The sequence below is a fragment of the Electrophorus electricus genome, chromosome 17 (assembly GCF_041902795.1).
Source record: "Electrophorus electricus isolate QZ-2024a chromosome 17, ASM4190279v1, whole genome shotgun sequence".
Lineage (NCBI taxonomy): Eukaryota > Metazoa > Chordata > Actinopteri > Gymnotiformes > Gymnotidae > Electrophorus > Electrophorus electricus.
Genome location: NC_137513.1, coordinates 21,710,117 through 21,730,658, shown reverse-complemented (window position 1 = coordinate 21,730,658; position 20,542 = coordinate 21,710,117). Strand labels below are relative to the sequence as shown.

At 46.5% G+C, this 20,542-nt stretch overlaps 1 protein-coding gene and 1 long non-coding RNA gene across 6 annotated transcripts in view; one reads left to right on the top strand and one right to left on the bottom strand.

The window, feature by feature from the left end:
• Positions 1-2,619: 2,619 nt before the first annotated feature.
• Positions 2,620-19,503, bottom strand: LOC118242589 (uncharacterized). The gene is made up of 9 exons (XR_004776913.2): positions 19,113-19,503; positions 10,767-10,992; positions 9,603-9,768; positions 7,996-8,115; positions 7,574-7,686; positions 7,118-7,270; positions 3,637-3,703; positions 3,439-3,507; positions 2,620-2,756 (listed from the first exon to the last, which is right to left on the bottom strand). It is a non-coding gene; the product is annotated as an uncharacterized LOC118242589 (long non-coding RNA).
• Positions 2,649-20,542, top strand: part of stard13b (StAR related lipid transfer domain containing 13b) — a 55,973-nt gene continuing 38,079 nt past the window's right edge. For 2 of the 5 annotated variants that reach the window (XM_035534446.2, XM_035534445.2), the window contains exons 1-2: positions 9,622-9,757; positions 13,641-13,671. In XM_035534446.2, coding sequence (XP_035390339.1) covers positions 9,719-9,757; positions 13,641-13,671 — 70 coding nt within the window. In that variant the 5' untranslated portion in view covers positions 9,622-9,718. Of the gene's footprint in view, positions 2,783-7,139; positions 7,311-8,513; positions 8,728-8,982; positions 9,130-9,621; positions 9,758-13,640; positions 13,672-20,542 lie in introns of those variants that run through there. The other 3 variants (XM_035534442.2, XM_081700462.1, XM_035534447.2) reach the window with 3 other exon arrangements.

The following is a 20,542-nucleotide window of genomic DNA, read 5'->3' as shown; positions in this document are numbered from 1 at the left end:
CACACACACACACAGTGCAATGGGGGAGTGAGGACCCAACTTAGCTTGATGATTGGAACACTCTTCTTATCTGCTTGTGAAGGTCAAAGCCCCGGGGTGTGTGTTTTCCTCTCTCAATTCCAGGGGACTGTGTGTGTGTGTGTGTGTGTGTGTGTGTGTGTGTGTGTGTGTGTGTGTGTGTGTGAGCTGGCCACAGTCAGCGATGCCAGCTGGCCTCTTCTCACGGTTGTCCCAGCAGAGGTGGAGAGATCAGAGATCGAGGTGGATGAGAGCAGGAGGCTGATGTGGGAATGCTTTCCATGATTTTCCACTTGTTCTCCATGTGTGCTTGTGGGGTGGGGTGGGATTGGGTGGGGTAGGAGGAGACTACCCAGGCTCTTTATGTAGGGATGAACATGATCAAACACCCCTTGGTCTGGAATATGGTGGCTGGAATATTTTTATAGTTTAACGACAAACACATTTCAGTTGTTTTGCATGCAAAATATTCCAGAACATTTCAAGGATCAGCTCAGCACGTACGACTGTGTCAGAACCGTGTGGGTATTAGTCTTGAGAACCTTCCCTCCATCTAGTCATCAGTGGTCCTCTGATCAGAGACTGACCAAGGCTGCGTGGCAGAGGGTGGCTGGGCAATTATGCGAGTGAACAGTCTGTAATTGTATGCATATAATATGTAATAACATGTCTGGTGAGTGCATACAGCTGGATGACGGTCATCCATTCTTCTGTTCTCTGGTTGCCCGAGGCCTGAACAACAGATTATTGTGGCCCAACTTTATCCTGTCATGCACTTGATGTATAACATCCTCCCATTTCAACCTCTCCCCCACTGTAGCTGTTCAGGTGACGCACTGCAGCCAAGGTGTCACAACGGAATGTGGAGGTCCTTCTGTGTTGAATACATGTTTTGTTGGAGGGGGCTGCTGGGGGCAATAAGCTTTAATGAGGGGGTTAGTAGACCCACTAACCACAGCTTGGCCGGAGTCGTTTGGCCGCGCTGATGAATGGACTGGCGCGCTGTAAATCAGCCAATGGGGTAAGAGCAGCCGGATTCCTCATGCCACTGATGTCACCACCGTCGTTCCTGAAACAGATCCAGACTTGAACGTGCCGACTGTAGACAGATGTTCAGCTCTAGAGATGTGCCTTTCTCCTCTCTCCGATATTCCCTACCTGTCTCAAAATTCACTAGCGTTAGCAGAAAGAGTATATCACCCAAATCCTGTTTTCTTTGTGTTATATTAATAAAAGGCTCGACTGCTGTTATTGTCCTTATGGTCTAGGCATACTCAGTGAATCAACTTGAAAGAAGAAACTGATTCTGGCATTTTCCGACGTTTTCTTTGGCATTAAGCACTGTTTGGTCCTGTACAGTTTATCCGAGCTGTAGAATGCACCCACCCTACAGCAGCGCAGTACTGATGAAAACAACAGGGTGCAATTTGCAATATAACCATTCATACCATTTAAATCATTCATGCATTAAGTATCAGAGAGCAGTAAAATCTAATATTCTATAACTTTCATTTTTTCGTATAGTTATGTTCTCACACTAGAAACAAAATGCTGGAATAAATTCACTACTACTGCTGTCGTCACGTGACATGAATGATTCTGATTACCTGTTGTTCATTGCAGGTGAAACTCCACTGAAGATTTTTTGCCTTTTGGTGGACCAGCCCAAATGCTTAAATATGGCGAACACAGCAGAGTGCGCGTTCAGACTAAGACTCTTCTGGGAATACCTTGTGACTAGGGCCAGACTACACTAGAAAAAGACATGGACGCTGTACCTGTGGTCACTTTGGAGGGGCAGCTGACGTCAGCAATGCCACTGCCCCCCAGTAGAACTACGGGAGTAACTACAGGAAGCACTACTGAAGGCAGGCCTGAGCTTCTCTGGAACATCTCCTCCAAGAATGGTGCTAAACCAGTACCTCAGTTGCAAGAACATGTGAAGGAATTACACAGAAGGACACAATTTAGCCAAGGTCCGCATCCATGTTGCTTAGAGACCAAAATGTTGGACCAAAATGCTGGTGATATTTATACTGTTCCACCAGACCATGCCTGTTCTCCCAAAGGTGGTGCGGTTAAACTGGGACCTACTACAGATCTGCACATTCAGAGGAGCAAGCATGTCTATGAAACCGGGACTACTGTGATTGAGAATGCAACGAAAGACCAAGGAGTATCTTCTGTGGGCAGCAAAGACAAACATGATCCTAATGGGCGTCATGGAATTGACCTTACGGGATGGCCACAAGAGGACAAACATTTTGGGCTTGTCTCAGTAAATGGATGTGGACATGCTGTGGACACTGGTGCTCCCTGCCCAGTTCCTGCTTTGGTGGTGAGCTCCCAGTTGGAGCCCTCGTGCCCTCCCACAGTGCCCCTTTCACCTGGCTCCACCCCTCCCACATCTGCTCCCCTCTCCGGCCAGAGGGGAACAGATCTCCCCCGCATCGTCAACCACAAACCCAGCTCCATCGCCTTCGCCGATTACGGCTGCCCTCCGGGTCCCCACCGGGGCGGCCGCGGGAGCTCCAACTCCAGCGAGCCTTCGTCGGAAGAGGACAAGGATGACGATAACGACGATGTCTTCTTGGAGACGTCCCGGTGTGGGGAGACCCTCCCTGGCTCCAGGCGCAGGAGAGGAGCAGGGGGCGGAGGGACTGTGGGTGGAGGAGACGTGGAGGAGAAGAGCTCAAGCACTACGTTCGCCGGCTCCACAGATACCACTGGCTACGAGGCTGAGGAAGAAAGCAACAGCAAAGTGGTGAGGCCAGAGATTTATGTACCATGTGTGGGATAGATAACCTCTCCCGTGAGAATGCTCATTAGAATGCATTCTTTTAATACATTAACATATCGGCATGCGCATAATAAGTGATTTTTATGCACAGCTTCTCATGCTGTAAACGAAGGGTACATAAGACCAGAAGATCAGAACAGAATATTCCATAGATCTCTGTGCAAGCTTCATGTTCACATGCGGAGTAGTTATGAAGTAAACAGGAACCTTGGGCACAGCGCAACCCTCATCTCGACCCTGGAGGAATTTAGAAGCACTCTGCTTCCCCCACCCCCCCCAGATCTCTTCACTGTCTAGGCAGAAGGGTCTATTTAGCAGTGAACTTAGCCCTCCATTATTTATAGCTTCACTTCCCAACCCTTGCCTGACCTATGACTCCGTTCTGCCTGTTTTCACTGGCTGCCGCAGAGACATCATCTGGATGTTTCTGAACATGGTGCCGTGTGTGCGTAACCCAGCGCATGCTTCAGGGAGACCCCTTAGAGCTCCCATATCAGGGCACAGGGCAGCCAGTTCAAAGTGAAATTAGGAACAGCCATTCCAAATTTCCTAGATCCTTCCTTTTTTTTGGCTTGAAGCATAAGGTAACGGAGGGACACATTACAGAATCACTACAGTACCTTGCAGTCATTTTGTGCAGAACTGCTTATTCAGTAATGTCATTTTGCCGGTGTGCACCAATTTCTTCCCTGCAAAAAATATCAGAAGGAGTTTGAGAATCAAGCCGATGAACAAAGGGACGCTGGTGTTATTTTTTTAATAGAACAGAAGCCAGACCCTCAGTGAAGGGAGGAATGTTTCTGCTACTCCCTCCGTACCTCGTGTATGTCCGTGAGATATGTTGCCTTCTTCGTGTTCAGACTTCCTTAGGCTCCTTGTGAAGAACTCCCAAATGACAATGAAAAAAAAGATTTGTTCTAAATTGAGTATTAATGCCTCCATGATGCAGAATACACTGAACATGTTGTTCAAAGGTCCTGTTTTTGTCAATCAGTTTAGCGCATTCCTCTAGCCTCATGTCGCTGCTCTCAAAACAGATAACCGAACCATCAAAGCTGAGTTCACAGGTTCATAACTTGTTGTGAACTTGTGTGTGAAGCAAAGCTTTGTTTACATTTCTTCTGTTCATAAAAATCCCACTGCCTGCATAAGAAAAAACATTTTGAAGATCATTTATTCACATATTTTGGTACGGGAACACTTATGGATCTGGTGGGTTTGTCGAAAAATGGGCCGTGCCTTGCGGCAAACCATCTGCAATGAAGCTGTGTGTTTACTCTACTGAATTAATTCATTAATGAGTTCATTACTGGAATCAAATGCCAGAGTAGTGAAAGAAATCTGTAGGAAAAATACTGAATTGTAAATGATCATACTCAATTGTAAATTATCATTTTGAATTTTCAATCATCTGTGAAAAAATGAAACTCTTGCACTGAATGGCTGTGCTGGTTTAAAATGACTCTGCAAAGTAGTTTTGAAAGGGACACATTATATGAAAATGTGCCTGGGTCAGTTTGGGAGGGTTTCTTTATACCTCCCATGCCTGCATTGTGAAGCACATCCTGTTCTTCCTCCATGTCCTACTCCTGTCTTCACACATGATTTGAGATGAACGCATGCTCTACCTTTCTCCGACAATTTGACCTTGTCTTGTTTGCACCAACTCGACAAATACCGGCACGAATCATCTACTCAGTCACTGTCTAAAGGGTTTTTCTCGAAGAGTGTGTGTGCAGAGGGGGTGATACCTTAGCCTTTAGAGATTGCAAAACATGCTATATGCTATATGCAGGAGTGACATTCAAAAATCAAAGCTTTCATTGGTACATGTGTTGCATTATACATGAGGTTTGGTGCACAGCTCTTGTAGATGCAGATCTATAAGGTTTTGCATGTAGCACCACGTGGTCGCCATCTGAGGGCACCATTTCCAAACATTCCTCACCATGCAAAACTGCCCTTCCGAGAGATGATGATTTACACATCAACTGACCTTGGTATTACCTTCTCATACACATTCTAAATATCTGTAGATTTCCTTAAAAAACCCTCGAACTCAGTGACTTGTATATACCCCCCCAGATAAGATGCAGTTAAACAAGCATGTGGTGGGTGGTGGCCCTTTTGTGCTACATCCTTGCACCTTTATACTGCTTCCTGGCTGTCTCTGTGGGTGGTATAGCCGTGGCAGGCAGCCCGGAGCAGTGCCCTCGCCAGCCACTTAGCTCCTCATTTACATGTCAGAGAGCCAGCACCGTTGCTTCTAGTGTGGCCAATTTGCAGCGATACAGTTATAGCCCTCTCCCTTTCTGAATGCTCTCGGTGACCAGAATGATGACTCGATCCGGAGGGTTCCCTCATTCTAGCCCCAGTTGCCATGGCAAGTGTATGTTTCCCAACTGACGGCACAGAATAGGGAGCTGAAATGAATTGAGGCTACTGTCTCAACTCATAGAGGATGAAGCAATTCGGGAATTCCGCTCATTCCGTGCAAGAAATGCACACATTCCGAGAATCGCTTCATTTGGCATTTTTCAGCTGTGTTCCTTGGTTTTGCTCGAGTGTGTGGAAAACCTTGGAAATGTGGCGTAACACTGTCTATTTTTTCTGTGTCAGGTCAAAAGTCTGCCTCCCCCACAAGCTATGTGCTAATCATGCTAATCTCTAGAGTACTGCTTTGTATAATAGAAAGCAGATTGTAAGATTGAAAACAGATCTTTTAATGAACTTGCTTTCTGTGAGAGTAGGACACATGGGTCTGTGACATGGGTCTGCCTAGTGGCCTTGCAAAACAAACCTTTCCCTTATCATCCTTAATGATATTAATTGCTCGTCATAGAAAGTCCACCATGGCTTAACCGGGGACTAGATTTGGCCAGTATAAACATGTCTATTCTTTCGTCAAATTCAAGGTTCTCGATGGTCAGAGAAGCAAGACAGAGCGACACTTATTTCCCAAGAGAGGGCAGCTCAGGCTTCCCTCCACCAGTTTTCCCTGGACCACCCTGGGAGTGAGAGGTCCCGCTGGGATTTTGCCAGCATGTGGCCTTTGCTGCTGCTTTCGGTTCTAGTCAGCCACTTTCTCAGTGACGGTCAAGTGTCTGAGCATTAGTGGGTGATCACGGGCTTCCCAGAACTGGCTTTCATGACCACAGATCCAGCATTGCCCCCGGTGTAGAGCACAGACCTGCAGAGAGGACCGTGATGCCACTACCTGCTTCTCTGACATTCAGGTCCATCCAGCGTCCTGTTTTCCAGCTTGTGTTGCAGTTTCTCAATTATTTCTCTTTCATGGAAGCATGTGTAAGTGATCACGCCCCATGGAGTGTTTAATACTGTATGTGAAATTTGTGAGAGGGTTTAACTTAACTAACCATCCATGTCCTCTCAAAAAACTGGCAGTTGGTCTTAACATCTCCACATTCCATGGGAACTTATAGAACTCGTAGACTTGTAGTCTCAGGCCCTCAGCAGAGCCTCGTAGCTCAGTTGCCTCTTATAAATGCATTCCACTTTGGCATGACACCCATCAATAGCATGATTGTGCATGGATGAGAGGGGGCATTGATGGGATGAGTGCTGCTTGCCCCGGGGCGCACACAAGCGCACTCACAGAACTCCGATCTGCCCAGACCCCCCCCCCCCCACTTCCCCCTACCAATTCCAAGAAGTGCCCAAACAGTGCTGCCCATAATAGTATGGCTTCACCACTACAACCTTACAGTGAAATCTCCATACTGTTCCATCCTTCTCCTTCATTTCCTGTTTGAGAAGCAAAGGGGCCGTGATGATTTATGGCTGCACGACTTAAGTAGTTGCTGCTATTTTATACCTCGGATTCCTAAATTCAAGTGATGCATCTGTGCTGGATGGGCTGGTCTATTTATACCCTTTGGTAGGGTGAAGGCGGTGAGGCTAGGAATGCCCACAGGCTATGCATAGGCAGTCCGCTCCGCTGTGTTTGTTTTGCTCCACGGAGCTCAGGGCATCGTGTTTCTCTGCAGTGTTTTTTAGTTGTATGCGATTAAGCACACTTTCGCAACACGGCTTTGTGTTATTCTGGTGAATGGCCAAAAACAAGATCTTCCTACAAAAAAAATCTGCTCAAATAACCCAGACAGGGAAAGCCAACAGCAGTCAAATGGTCACACACCTTTCCAACAAACCTTGCATCGATGATTTTAATGCATGGGTTGATCACATGACTTTTGTTTGGATATGTTTTGAGTGTTTGGAGAAAATGTGCCTTATTAAGAGTAAAGATGTTTCAGTCCTAAAAGCTTAACTGAGGTTTACCAGTTTTGCTTTCTTCCTGTAGGAGTCTCCTCTGGTCCCGCTATCTCCATGGTCACAGTCCATGAGCCAGCTCATGAAGTGGCTGGACCAGCTCAACCTGGACATAGAGGAGGCCATCAGTGCCGGCTCATCTCCCTCGGACACGCCCTGTACCTGTCGGAGACAGCCAACCAGTGACAGAAACACTCAACAGGTTATGGCTCAGTTGGTTTTACTTCTTTGTTTTAAATCTTACTAGTACACAATGAAAGATTTGTTAACATGTTGAGAAGATTTTTTAGGATTGTGTGATGCTTCAAAATTCAAATCTGTGGTAGCAGTTTCTGGTATCCTTTGTATAAATTCGGTACAGAAGTATAATCATTTTGGGACATCCATTAGGGTAAATTACATTTTTGAATAACATTAGTGGTTTATACAAACATAGGGGAACTCCGCCATGCGGATGTTACTCACATTTTGATGTTAACCAAATCATCAGGTGACTATTCCAGCTGCTTGGACCAATGACTTATTATGCAGCAGGGACGCACTTCAGCAGTATGTGTGCACAAATGTTCAAATGTTCTCTAGAAACAGAAGATGTACTGAACATTTTCAAGCACTACATTCTGGCTGTACTGAATACCTTTAATCGCTATATAAGAGTACTGTAGAATTGCAGCTAATAGCTTCAGTGTGTTTTAGTCGGTCTGAGGTGCTTTAGTCAGAGTTGTTTAAACATCCATCGCCTTTAATCAAAGCCCAGGTTTGTGGTCATTTGGGTGACTCTAGATATAGTTACTGATTCATTCATTGTCCCAAACCTCAGTGAAAACAGTGATGCCTTCCCATATTAACTGTAACGCTGACCTGAGAACAGTACATATGGCCAGTACCTATGGAGGTCATGCTTGCTTGAATGTAAATCGATTATCGGAGTGGAATGAGACGGACCTCCAGCTGGATTGCCCAACCGTTGTCCAACAGGTGGCCTATAGCAGTTTTGTCCAAGTAGCCTAGAGAGAGTGCGTATGAATCATCAGCCTAGACACACACGTGTGTTTTACATACTTGGAGCACTTTCATTTTTTGACATTAACCCCTGGAAATACTTCATAAGTAGAGCGCCATGAAACTTGGCTGCTTTACTGATCTAGGTCCCGCGGGACAGTGTATACTGGGCATAATCATGGTTTCTTTGATTCACCAAACTCTCAGTGCAGGAGGCTGTTGGATGTCCCCATGTCTCCCATGGGGCCACTGCATGTAGACACATGGCGTCCATTTTACGATGAGTTACGCCAGCAGAGACGACGTGCTGCAGACTGGGATTGAGACAGAGGGTCATTGTGTTGGGAGCTCGCCACTGGAAACTTTCAGCGCTACTTCTAAAACAAAACGCTCACTGAAGCTTGCAACACATCCACCCCAAAGCCAGAGTTCACAGGAAGAAACAAAACTGGCTTTTGGTTCCCTATGAGTGTCCCACAGAGGGTCCTGTTCGTCAGTTGGTGAGCTCTGCTGGCCTTGTTGTGTCATTTTGCTTGTTTGAGGTGGTCAAACTGGCTCACGTCTCCAGGCTCCTCGACTGCTGCCTCGATGACAACGGTTGCCCAAAACCAGCTTCAGTAAGGCATAGTGGATCAGCAGGTCCTGCTTTCTGGTCCCGTTTGGAATGGTCTTATTTTTCAGCTCTTGATCTACCTACATTTTTCCTTTAATCCAATCTTTAGCTTTTATCGGTCCATGTTTTTTTTCACGCCACTGACCTCAGGGCTGAATTCCCCTTTCTCTGAGACTTCAGTGCGCCGTCCTGTCCCGGCCCAGGCTGGGCTGAGCGTGCCTCGTGCTCCTTGCTGACTGCAGTCCTGTCGTCATTGCAGAAGGCAGCGGCGTGGGCAACATTGGGAAGTCAGTCCCTCGACAGCAGTGGCACAACCAGAGGGCCGGACTGGGAGGAATGCCACGGCCTGGGAGTCTTCTCGTCTAACTCATCCTCCGTGACCAGAGCACGCCCGAGAAAGGCGGAGGTAAGTGGCTGATCTTACTCTGTCGAGATTTCACACTCGTTCTCACTCACTCCCTTTAGTAGATCTGCCTTATTTTTTGGTAAGGTGCTTTGATCCTGCTTAACCTAATGTGAGCAAATCGCATATCATTAGGTTGTGATCACATGATGGTAAAAGAGCAAAGGCTCCCATGGAATGCGTGTTAAAGTTACCCCAACAACTTACTACAACAGAAGCATTGTAAATGTTGGTGGTGGTAACGCCTGCTCTGCCAGCTGTACTCAGATCAGCATAAAGTATGCTGGACACGTGATGAGTGGCATCTGCAGCACGTCTTAGCTCTTGACACAGACACACGATCGCAGTGCATATGATAGCTTAAGACACGGTGCTGTCGGACTGCGCCCAGCACAGATCCCTTCCGATCCAACTAAGATTCCTCTTAACCCATGGAATGAAACGAATGGATTCAGAGAGACAGTATGCCGACTCACCTCCAAGGAGGCCATCAGTCAACGCTTGGATTTCAGGGCATCTGTTTTTTTAATCACTGCAGTTTGATCAGGGATGTTGACCGTTTGTCATCCGACGTAATCTCCTCGCGCAGCGGATGATAAATGACGGTGCTCGTTCAGAGCTGGAGCACACGGTAAATCATCTCTGCTGGGTGAAAGGAAGCGCAATTGTGAAATCATATTTTTTTATAGAAAGAGCAGCTGCATTGTTACTAACATTTATTAGCGATAACATTTTATACTCCGGTTTGTTTACTGAACACTTCAGCTTATGAACCTGAGCTTTAAAATACAGGGAATGTGTGTTTTCTGTTAAAATGATGAGGCCTGAAGAATGTAGAGGAGCACCAACTCCTCTCACGAGTGTGGATGGATTCTCTCTGATTTCTGCTTTACCAGAATGTCCCTGTTGGTTTTCAGTGTGATTAGTAATATGTAAAACACCAACAGGAGAATGCAGAATTGGAAGTATTTCTGACAGCTCTTTCTGGTTCGACCTCTAAGGGGCTGTCCCTCTCATGTTGCACAGATACATGTTTTGTTTTAGGCCACCAGAGGAATCCAGTGCTTTTGTTGATGTTCCATTCTGTTTTCCCCTGCTCTGGTTCCGCTGGTGGATCCTCAGGGACAGGAGAGGGGTGAGAGGTGAGAGGTGAGGGGTTGAGGGGGTGAGGCCAGGGCTCATGCATGGTGCAATGAACCTCTTAAAGGGCTCCAACCCCCCCCCAACCCCCAACATCGTTTCCCAAATGCGATCATATGAGCAACACTGGGTCTTAATGAGTACAATATCTTTGGGAATTCTGTTCCTTTTCCGTCCAGCCGGAGAACAGGGCCAGATGTGTTTGTTTAATCTCGGCGTAGCTGAACAGCGTGGCTCTGCTAGGTGCGTTCTGTGTAGGTGCATGGGAACATGGCTAAAGGCTTCTGGAAGAGCTCAGGAAGGTGCGTGTGCGTGTGTGTGTGTGTGTGTGTGTGATAGCAGCCCTCAGCCCTTCTGGGGCCCTGGAAGTCATTTGAAACTCTTCCAGCAGAGCAGTCATTCCACAAACGGGTGGTTCAAGTGGATTGACTTTTCTACGGCTCTCTCCCATTGTCTTTTCACGCCTAGCCAGGTTATCTCAGGGCTGTTGAGGGTTTTACCTGCAGTCATGCTGACACTGCTTTCCAGGCCTAAGTGATCCGGTCCTGTCTTATTCAGCCTGAGACCTGCTCTTTGACGCGAGCCCGAGGAGACATTATGTCTGTAAGCCAGGGCTGCTGTGTCTTGTTGTGATGGCCCCTTCTCCTGTTATTCCACTCACTCCTTCTGTCTTCATTTCAACCACCACGTGCTGCTTGCAAGGTCTTGCTATTCTCCCTGGAACTCCTAAAGGTGTTGGGGGAAGTGAAACCTTCAGTTTCTGTTCTAAGTCAGACAGAGCAGCACAGAGCTTTATAGGTTTTCATACAATGCGTGTTAATATAGAGTAAACACAGTTCCTAAGCAGTCCAATATGTCTGTATGTCGTATTCATAGTGGCTTTGAAAATACAGAAGATTCTCAATAATTTGTCCTGTCAGCTGGTATGTTATGTAGGAAGACGGTGTTTGTCTTAACAGTGCCTTGCAGTGATGAGACAGGCCAACACTTGACCGGTGTACTCTAGTGTATCGGATACACTGGAATGTTTTCCCGTGCTAAGCCTGTTATATGTAAATAGTACATCATTTTCTCCATGACACCTGTTGTATAGATATGTCAGTCATAAAAGAGTTGTAGATTCCATTCTTAGTTCTTTTGACTTTGTCTGTTAACCTCACTTACTGTACAAGTCTTGGAAGGGTCTGAGTGAAATTATAGTGTTTACTGAGATTCACCTGAAGACATATATACTTATGACATGGTTAGTGACATGAAGCCTGCCAGTAACTCTGCTTTCGAGGATTTGGGTGTCTTACCGACACACATACACACACACACACACACATTCACACACACATACACACGTACATGCTCATACATGCATGGTGGAGTGATACATGGTCCTGTTACGCTGGCATTGAGCCTAGGAGCTGTCCTCTTCTCTGCAGTGAGATCCCTCCAAACCCAGCATACCACACCAGAGCAAGCAGGGGTAACCCAGAACAGCCTCCTCTGTGGTCACGTGTGCAGCTTCAGGTCACAGACCAGGTCACGTGCAGGCTCTTCAACATGCCAGCACGCTCCTCTCTAAAGACGTCTCACGTGCCCAGGCTGTGTCAGTGAAACGTGCCCGGGGCGGAGCACGGCTACACCTTTCCCCCAAGACAGACTTCGATCGCACATCGCCCAAACCGGGTGACCTGCCTTTCGCCCACTTCGTCCGTGCGGTGAAGTCAGAAAGCCAGCGCCTTCTGTCCGGCCGCTTTCCGCTGCGGTGAGACGGACAGGCCCTCCAGAGGGACCCTCCGGATGGGCTCTCCGGACGGGCTCTCCGGATGAGCCCTCTGACTGTTTCCTCGCCTTCTGCCAAAGAGCCTTCTGCGAAAGTGCCTTCAGCACGAGCCATATTTACGACCGGACCGAACAGCTTAAAGGTGATGTTGAAGTCAGGGCTGTGATGGAATGTGCTCAGATTTGCTGAGAGAGGCTGAGAAGCAGCTATATATAGCAGGCGTGCGTTTTTCTGCAGGGAGGCCGGAGAGTTTCGCTCCTGGGACTCCATCTGGCCAAGCGCTCTGGGGGCATTTTTCAATGGATGCCAAGACCTTTTTTTTTTTCTTATTTATTATACTGTTTCTTACACACACACACACACACACACACACACACACACACACACACACACACACAGACACAATGCTGTCTGTCTGTCTCTTTCTCTCTCTTTCTCAAACACATGCACATTCTCCTTTTGCGTTCATCTGTCCTTCCTGTATCTCTTTCTCATTTCTGTCACACATTCTCCCTTTTTTCCTTCTCCTCTGTGTTACGTGCTCCGTTGCGGTTCTCCTGGCCTTCCCTTTCTCTGTCACTTCCTTGGTCTCCCTTGTGCCAGATGAATAGGGCATGTACACAAATCTCGGAACACTTCAAAGCTCCAGAGAATTTGGACTTTTCCTGGGAATGAAAGTGGAAAGATCCAGGCCTGGACTGAGAAGAGTCTGCAGAAGGAGCTCTCAGCACACCTTGCCCGAGACCTGAGCTAGCTATTGGAACATCTATTCTAACATATGTAAAGTTTTCAGCGATCTCCAGTGTGATGTATAATGTGGCTGGGGGTTAGACAAGCCTGCCAAATGCAACAGACTAAGTGACTAGGAAGGGGAACTCCAGACATTACAAAACGCATGAGTCTTGGGCACAGACGGAGGCAGGCCGCGTTGTTTAGGGAATGTTGAGGAGGTGAGCACCAGATATGTTTTGAGAGAAATGGCTATCATTTACTGTTTCGTCGGTTTTGTCATGATACCCAATGTTGTGTTTCACTTTGCGACCTGTTCGTTTCTGAGACAAATGCTAAAACTTTAATTGTGGTATCATGTCAGCGAGTGGGCAGGAGTTGGAAGCTGAGGCAGGAGACTGGGATTCCCACCGACTGGTAACCCAACCTTGTCTTGAACGAGTAGAAGCCGCACTAAAGCTGGCCTCTGGTCAGCTCACGGACAGCACTGCACTGGGCTGGGGCATGGCAGCGTCACATCACACTAACCTCTGGTCAGTTCACCAACTTGCGTGTTTTGTGGAAGAAGGTACATTGCAGCAAGTTGGCTTTTCCCAAGATGACTAGAGAGAAGCATTATCATTTAAGACACTTTGCTCAGATAAACATGGAGTTAGATGCTACTTGTTGAGTTTCCTGTTCAGTCCACACCAACGCAGGTCTGTGTATCTCCAGCACAACTATCAATTTACCAGAGGATGCAGACATGACGCCTGTGTCAGGTGGGCACTGCCCGTGTTCACAGGCTAAATCCCGTTAGGGTGTGAGCGGTTGGGATCTGGTCCGCTGAGATGTGAACTCAACCCTGACCATCATTTTGTCTCGTTTCTAGATGTCCACCAAGAGGAGGCACGGAAGAACAGGTAAGAACTTGGTTTTCTCTTACGTCAGCGAGCCGTGATTACAGAAAGATGTCTGTTTTTAAATTCTTGCCCGAGTGTACAAGCCATTAAATTGATGCAGTGGCATGGAATTTGAATTGAGACTTGTTATTTCAGTAAGTGTTTCTGTTAGAAGTCCCCCGTAGCTGGTAAGGTTCTGCTAAGACGTTATCTGTGGCAGAATATTGAATCTACAGTAATTGCGCACGAGAGTGACGGCGAACGTGTACTGTGAGATGGAGAGACTGAACTTTCTCTAACACAATTACATCAGCAAAGTGCATCATCACAAGACTATAAAAGCAGCTTGATATTTCACTCTCAAAACATCCATGGGGCTTTGATCCGTAATCAGTCTGAACGAGCGCAGATTTGAGGAAAGAAGATTTTCGTCGACCTGCTCTGTACATAAACAAGCTTGAACTGGTGCGATTACATCCGCTGCTCAGTTATTATTGTAATTTGATGTCTCTGCATTCTTGGTAAATGCTAAGCGTGCGTGGACTTCATTCTGAGCACCGACTGCAGGAGTGTCGTTTGTTTGGAGGGACATGATAGCAGTTCTGCTCCAGCTCACTCGGTAAAATGCCTTGTTTTCATTACCCAGGACTCGGGCAATCTTTGTTGCGTTTCTCCTGGCCGGACAGTTCACACCAAGGCCAGCGAGGACATAACGGACGCAGACAGGTGTCCTTGTGTCTGGATGTCTGCAGAGCGCTGAGGTCTATTTGTATGTGCCGGCTTGGAGGTTGGGGGCATGCCAAAGAATTGTTACTGTTATGGTGGGGTGAAATATTTGGCTTGTCGAGATATGTCCCAAGAGGGCAGCTGGGATTTCTGGGGGGGGCAGAGATTGGGGGCGAGGCTTGCTGTGTTTATGTTTTGGGCTCAGATTACTCTTGTACGTGACCCCATGGCTGCGAGGCCATGCAGAACAAATTTACTTTGTGGCAGTCTGACAGTTGCTAACCTGCCCTGTACCTGTGCGACCTGAGACCCTCCGCAGGTGTCTGGAGGGCAGGAAGGCAAACCAGCCATCATCAAATTCATCCTCATTCATCCTCAACAATCCTCATCTCTACAGAAACGTCAGCATCACGGCTGCGCGCCAGATGCTGTGATGGCAGTACACCACGCTTGTTCCTAACGCGGAACGCGGTCCTCTCTGGCACTGCAGCCTTAGATAAGACATCTTCGAAAGCGCCTCTTTTACCATGCATGTAATAATGCCTTTATCCATATTAACAGTGGCCTGGGTTCACTCGATGTCACGGTCAGTTACGCACACCTACCAACTGGCCATGTGTTTCGAATTGAACGGCCACGCTAATAGAAAAAAAAAAAACCTAAAAGTGACGACGCCATAAAAGAAAGTCGAAGCCCATAGAGTTAGAGGCACATGAGGTAGAAAATTCCACTCTCATATTTTACTACTGAGCCGTAGGGACTGCATGATGTCAGCAAGCGCCGCAGCCAGATGGCTAGCCGAGTATGTAGCATGCTAATCTTCTCATTACTGTGACATTCTGCAGGGCAGAGGACTATGTAGCCCTCAGCCAGACCACAGCCTGAGTTACTGCAGGTTGCAGGATTGACTTTTAATGACCAGCTCTAAAACCAAAACACGTTCTTTTATTAAATCCCTCATAAATGCTGTTTTTATTTTTGAAGCTCATGTGTTATGCAGTCGATGAAGTTTGTGGCAGCACGCCTGGGCTCAACCAATGGTTGCTTTAATTTCTCTGGCCCTTTTGAAATGGAAAATGCTGGATTTCATATAATTAGCGATAGTGAGAGCCAGTTGTGTTGCACTTTCTATGGAGAGTCTTTAGATGGCAAAACACAGACACACTACTGTTTGGGTGTTTCTCACACCTGAGGTGTGACTTTGCAGTCACTGTCTCCAGCTCAGCTATTTTTAACTCAAAGAAAACCAGGACTGGACTTCACCAGCTTGCGTCTGAAGTGTTTCCAAGAACACGGGCACTACCGGATGCACGGCACTAGCTAACACACAGGCCCTCCAGACGTGCCTCTCCTCCCTGACTCCGCCCACGTGACTGCACCTTTGCCGATTTGTGAGCTCGGGGCGGAGAAGTTCTTCATTCCTCTCCTAGTCCTGCGAACTCGTGTCAATAGTGGCCTGTCTCTGGCACCCAGCAGTGAGACAGGCTCCCATAAACAGATGTCTCTCTGATCCTATAAAGGGGGCATTAGCTCAGAGGCTGGTTAGCGCCAGACCCCTGGGGAGGTCGAGAGTAACGAGACCCAGTGCAGTCTCTGGATTCCCAGAGAACGGGAGGAGCCGAAGCCCCTCCACTCCGTCTGCCCCCTCCCAACGAACGCATCCGCGTCTAGGCGGTTATTGATAGGTGGCCTGCTCGCTGCCTGAAGTAAATTAACAATCCGTGCTTTGTCCTTTTGGAGACACGTTTTAACATGAGCAGTGTCAACAGAGCTGTGGCAGATGTTTAAGAAAACGTAAATGAGCAGGCATATATGGCAAAATCATCGTCTTCAGCCTCTTCATTTTTTTTTGCTGTTTGCCCTTACTTGGATATAAACAGAATTATATTCCCCAACACCGCACCCGCAACATGGACGGACATTAAATGGGTGTGCATTATTTAACGTGATACAAAAAGATGTTGCAACTTACAACTCTCCCAGACCCCCAAAAGTGTTTTGGAAAAGTCTAATCTAATAGTTTATACTCCAAAGCAACTTTGTGGTAAATATTTTGATAAATTGAGTAAAATCTCTCTCTAAGTGTTTTACGCTGGTGAACCTTGTGTTGTGGAATGGGCATTATGGGTAAACGTGTGAGTTTGCTGTATGTTAAGGGGTGAGCATTTGCGCTGATATATTTCAGTCAGATATGTCAGTGGATCTTAGAATGCAATTTATCCGTGTGGATCAGAACGCTCTGCTCAATTTGAACCAACAGATTTGTCACGCGTTTTTAACAGTCTACCCTGACGAGGCACGGCTGTTTGTCTATGCTCGTGCAGAGACACAAATGGAGGACACTAGCGCACTGTCTCACCGTGGCTGTAACTCTTTTAAGCAGTGGGTGTCTCCCTTCCTTCCCGTTGCGTGTTGTATTGATAACCGGTGGGTCTCTTTCTCATGGTAGACCTTGTCACACCTCCGTTCCCCAAAGGCTGACACAACCGAAGGGCAGTGGCAGGGTGGCATAAGCGTGGCATCCAGAGGCCAGCCGTGCTGCGGTCCCACCCTGAACACGGGGCCTCAAACGCCGGCTTCTCCCTGAGCTGAATATGGGGTTATTCCTCCCTGACAGGGTGCATCCAAAGCTACTGACCGTGTGAAAACAAAGGCTGACTGCGGAAGACTGGAAATCACGCAAGGGAAGAGCATTCTCCACTCAGGACACTCTGTGCCCCGTATATTATCATGAGCAAAGGGGCCAGCCCCACCGCTCTGACCACATTAAAGGACATTCCTTCTAACATGTTTACTGCCAAAGGGCTTTTTGTTCCTTTTTTTAAGGAACCTAAACTTCGCCCACATTTCCATAAGGAATTTTTCTTTTTCTTTTTTTTTTTTGATGTTTCACAACTTTCATTGCCGTGTACTTCTCTGGAATGGGGCTCCAGTAAGACGTGAACTTTATCTGAGGGTCCCGAGGTTCTGCATTTTCTCATGCAGATGAACATTTCTTTAAAAAGGAATCAGCCGCAAACATGCTAGCGTAGAAGAGAGATGTGACCTACTGTACAAATATTACAGATTATCTTGTGCATTTGTGAAATGAATTATGTTTTGCTTGTATTTTGTTTTATCTGTGCTGCACTTCTGCCTTGCTACAGCTGAACCAGAGGAGTAATTTCATCTCCGAGTTCATCTGTAATATCGAACCTAGTGTCTCGGTCTAATTTCACTAATGCACTATCAAATGATGCCCAGGGGAGCACTTAAAAGCATACATTAATCACCAATAACACTCCCTACTCTACACACTCCCAAGAACTGCCCCCCTCACTAACCCCACCACTGCCAATCCCACCCCCACCCCTTCGGCCCTGCCCTAGCGCCAGGCGTGCTGTTCAGGACCAGCCATATCCAGTTCGCTGCCGATACATCCCAGAACAGCTTGGGGCTCAGACACCACAAACAGTCCCAGCGAAATGGGTCCCAGCTTGTCTCTGGAGACACCAAGCAGCACACGCGCGGCTTCCGACAGGAAGCAGTCAAATAAAATGGAGGTTTTTATTTGTTTACCTTTGAATGGCCTTAGAGCAATAGTCAAATGAGTGTCATTTGTTGGTAAATAGAATTCTGTTCTATGTAAAGGCCATAAATATTGATATTGTTGCTGGTGGGTTATTTTATGTATCCAGTCACAGTGAATGGTGTGTTGGTTTTGCTGTGGATGTTCACAATATTTCTAAGAGGATAGATAAGAGAAAAGCATCTAACCTGGGAAATGTTCTAGAGTAGGACTGACGTAGCTTACTGTCTGATATGTTTTTAAAAGTAAATAAATGATAAATGATACCTTTCTAAATAAATGATTCAAAAATGTAAAAATATTCTTTTTTCCCTCGCTCGGCCACTTTCCAACCCATGTTAACAGCACTTAAGTTGGCTATAGTTAAGCTACAGGTCATTTTTGTGCAGCTGATGGGGCCTCTTTGCTATGATGTGATCGTTTGCAGGTGCCGTCCCGTGCAACGTTGCCCAGATCAGTGACATCATTTGTTAAATTTATAGGCGGCTTGTCGTGTGACAGACCACGCTGTAGAGACAGCCGCGGGCACTGGGACTACAGGAGCGATTCCACATGTGGGGAGTAGGAAAACAGCTTCCTGTGGGTCTCACTGGTTGCATCCGGAACTCTGGAATTGGATGAATTCTTCAGAGTTTATTTCAGGTCGTATTTTCTTTAGTAATTAGGGAGCACAGAATAATTACTCTGTGCATAAATTGCAGCGATGTTCATAAAAATGGATTTTTCTATTTGAAATTCTGATTTTAAATGTTGAACAAAGAAAACATTTACCTAGGACACAGTAGTATGTTTACCCAGTCAAAGAAACAGAATAACGTGTCCTCTAAACAGCCGATGCATTTGTGAAAACAACTGACTATAAAAGGTCAGTTGTGACACCAGTGAAATTCGCTCGGCTAACTTTTATCCTGACGGCTGTTTTGAATGTAAGAGCACTGCCTTTCTGTTTGATAAAAATGGATAGCTATTTAGCCCAATTTACTGCCTATTTTAGAACCACTGGAAACTCACTCTTCATTTCCTTACGTGTGACTCCAGATACATTCTGGATTTAAAAACCACACTCTAGGCCACTTGCAGAGGCTTAGTTTCAGTCTGCCGAGGCTCTCAGTAAGAGTGTCTAGTGCAAAGGAATTTCAGACTGTATTTTCCTCCACAACTCGCTTACCTCCTGATTGCCAGAGTGCGATTTTTCCCTCAAGGAGACGAGGTTTAATAGGCTTCAGTGGGCAGTAATTTGACTCCAGCCCTGTTGTAAATGGCTTGTCACTTCACCAGTCCCTTCCAATTACCCACGAGGCTGTGCAAATCTCGGGAGGCTGAAGGGCTTTCCTGCATTCGCGCCATTGTGTTCCCTGACGTCAGTGGCATTGGAGGCTGTGTGGGTAAGACTTTCACTGGGCAAGCTGATCACGAGGTTGTTGGCACCAACAGAGAGTGACTCATGATGGGGTGTGTGTGTTTGTGTGCGCGCGTGTTTGTTTGTGTGTGTGTGTGTGTGTGTGTGTGTGTGTGTGTGTTTGTGTGTGTGTGTGTGTGTGTGTTTGTGTGCGCGCGTGTTTGTGTGTGTGTGTGTGTGTGTGTGTGTGTGTGTGTGTGTGTGTGTGTGTGTGTGCGTGCGTGCGTGCGTGCGTGCGTGCGTGCGTGTTTGTGTGTGTGTGTGTGCGTGTGTGTGTGTGCGTGTGCATAAATAATAAAGAAGGAGCTGAAAAAAATGTAACATGGTTGGTTTGGCAGCAGGCTCTTGCATTTAGGAAGAGGATTCTGTCTTGTGAAATAATTTCAGAGAGCAGCGTATGTGTTTGTGCATTCAAGTGTGTGTGCGATCACAATTTCCTGTGTTTGTGTAAGATTCATACAAGACAAAGTGAAAACCTTCAATTACATTCTTGAGCTTGTACCCACTTATCTTTGTCAGGCCTGTAAACAGAGATGATGGTGTGCAACGCAGATCAGAGGACAGCACATATATATTCATTTTTGTTGCAAACAGTCTCAGTACAATGAAATTTAATAACCCTACAGTCTATGTGTCCATCTACATGTGAATAACAAACAATGATGTCTTGACCAGTCAATGATTAATATCTATAGTAACTAACCGCAACTATATCGACGTTAATCTATAGACTGATAGAATGATCCTTATTATTTTTAAAATTTTGACATTCTGCCATTGTGGAGGTTTTTTCAAAATCTTATTTAAAACAAGATACAATACCCTATTACACCATAATATAGGATGTTCTTATATTTATAATATTGCAACTTTTCTTCTTAAAGCATTTACCAAGCTCTTTAAATCTTTGCCAGTCATGATATGATATTTATTTTCCACTAACAGACAAATGCCAGCACCTTAACAGTAAGACAACACAGGAAAGAGGAGTCTGTACCTCCAGTATCCTGCAGACTAGATGTGTCTCGTGGTAATGCCTGTGTCCAACGACACCCCTACTGCCACCTGGGCACTACCTGAGGCTGTCACTAGTGCCAGCTAACATTAGAGCCAGCGAAAGCAGCACTGTGATCCCCAGTGCCCCGAGTGCCACATCTTTCATGTGGTTAAGTGCTGGTTAACCAATGCGGTGCTCCAAT